The following is a 2,100-nucleotide window of genomic DNA, read 5'->3' on the forward strand; positions in this document are numbered from 1 at the left end:
CTGGGGCCTTGGTGTTATCAGCACCGCACTCTCCCGAGTGAGCCACGGGCTGGCCCCACCCACTTGTTTTTGCTAGAAGGCAGGGTTTCCAGGTATGCAGAGACCCTCAGAATTAACCCTTCAGTTGGATTTTGCACGGTAGTTTGAGTCATGAGAGAAATCAATTAATTTAGCACATACTATACAAGGGTACTTCACAAAGTTCATGAAAATATAGATTTGAGAGATAATACAAATCTTTCCATGAACTTTTTAAAGTGTCCTTGTATGTTGGGCTCTGTCCTAAGTGCTTTCTGTATATTAGTTCACTAATCATCACAACAATCCAATGAGGTAGAATTAATATTGTCTCTGTTTTGCAGATGAAATCACTGGGGTCCAGAGTTGCAAGCATGACATTTTTGTTCTGACTGTTCCACAGTTGCCAGCAACTACAAGGCAGCTCAGCCTCATGGGCAGAGGGTGGGCACGGGGAATAAGAAGCCAGCATGTCTACATGGGTTACCTTCCATCTGAAAGGACTTTTTAATGTGCAAAGAGCATTTGCATCATCATCTGACTTAATGTTTTCAACAGCCCTGTGAATATGACTATTATTTTGTTCTATTTTGAGATGTGTTCATTGAGATTCATACATGAAAGTAAGGTTGCCAGTAAAAGAGCAGGATGCCCAGTTAAGTTTGAATTTCAGTATCAATAAATCTTAGGAAACTTGGGGGATATACTTATACTAAAAATTATTTGCTATTTATCTCAAATTCAAATTTGTAGCACACGTTTGCTAAAAATAGTTCGTTGCTTGCCGAACTCAAATTTGGGACACTAAAAAACTACTTGCTGTTTATCTGAAATTTAAATTTAACTAGGCATACTGTATTTGCTAAATTGAGCTACCATGCATGGACATGACTCATCTGAGGTCACACGGCTAGCATGGACCCTGAACTCTTAGTCCACTGCTCCTCTTCAGTTCAGTCTCTGTTCTACCTCCATAGCTTGGAGCAAGTGAACTGCTCTCTGCCCTTCCCTGAATAATCCACTCCACATGCCACAGCCCAGCAATCCCTGCAATATGAGCTCAAAATTCAACTTGCTCAGAAACATCAGAATGACAGTGGCAGTGCAGCTCTCCATCTTCTGGACAATGGCGTTGATCTTCTCCAGGGACTCCTGGGAGGAGATGTAGAGGTGGAACTCGATGCAGACACTGGCCTGGCCCAGCTCCTGGGTCACCAGGGTGCTGCCCTGCTGCCCCAAATCATTATCCTGTGCCAGAATGCCAACCCAGGACCAGTGGAAATGGAGCACCAGCTGGGCCACTGCTTGGGAAAATGTGAGGTCACTGGCCAGTGTCCGAAGGAAAGATGGAAACTGAATCTTGTCACTGAGGCTGGCCAGCGTGGATGCATAATTGATTTGCGTGGAAAGGGACAAGGGCAGTAGGAGAGAAGATGAAAACTTAGAATTTACAGGCTGATCGTCAGGTTTAAACCAGAAAAATTGAGCAAAAGGAAACAAGAGCAGGGGTGACCAATTCATCCCAGGTTGCCCTGGACAGCTTTCCCAGTTTTGCTGGTGAAAGTCCCACATCCCATGAACACTCTTAGTCCTGGGCAAGTGGGCATGGCTAGTCACCTTAGCTAGAGCAGAGCCAAGGACAAGATTATCTCTCAAGAAACACTAGTGGCTGCAGTTACATCATCGCCTAGCCCAAAGCGTCTCCAATGTTAACTGATAAAGGTGGTTCGGGGTGGGGTCCCAGAGTTTGCATTTCTAACAATCTCCCAGCTGTTGATGATTCTCAGTCTGTACTTTGAGTAGGGAGGTCATAGCTCATCATGGAACCATTTAGATAACATTTTTAAAAATAGCAAAGGTTGAATCTTCATCACTATCCTCACATTCCTTTCAGGAGTCAGTGTAATATCTGTCACATGCTCATTCCCTCATTGTGAGAGTGTTTGCATGATAGTTTTTGAAAATGATGCTCTGAGAGTTATGGAGGTTCTACTGAGATGCCCAGGTGGGCTCGCTGCTTCTGTGCCCCTTACTGTCTGGATTAAGCCCAGAAGTGGCTTTTGGAATGACACTCAGAAAGAA

The 2,100-nt window shown here is 44.3% G+C and overlaps 1 protein-coding gene across 1 annotated transcript in view; it reads right to left on the minus strand.

Moving 5' to 3' along the window:
* Window positions 1-2,100, minus strand: part of LOC103607562 (vomeronasal type-2 receptor 116-like) — a 24,411-nt gene that overhangs the window by 11,185 nt on the left and 11,126 nt on the right. The window contains 1 exon segment of the mRNA XM_008592055.1: window positions 988-1,458. Within this exon segment, the coding sequence (XP_008590277.1) occupies window positions 988-1,458 (471 nt within the window).

Source organism: Galeopterus variegatus, unplaced genomic scaffold (genome assembly GCF_000696425.1).
Source record: "Galeopterus variegatus unplaced genomic scaffold, G_variegatus-3.0.2 Scaffold7540, whole genome shotgun sequence".
Lineage (NCBI taxonomy): Eukaryota > Metazoa > Chordata > Mammalia > Dermoptera > Cynocephalidae > Galeopterus > Galeopterus variegatus.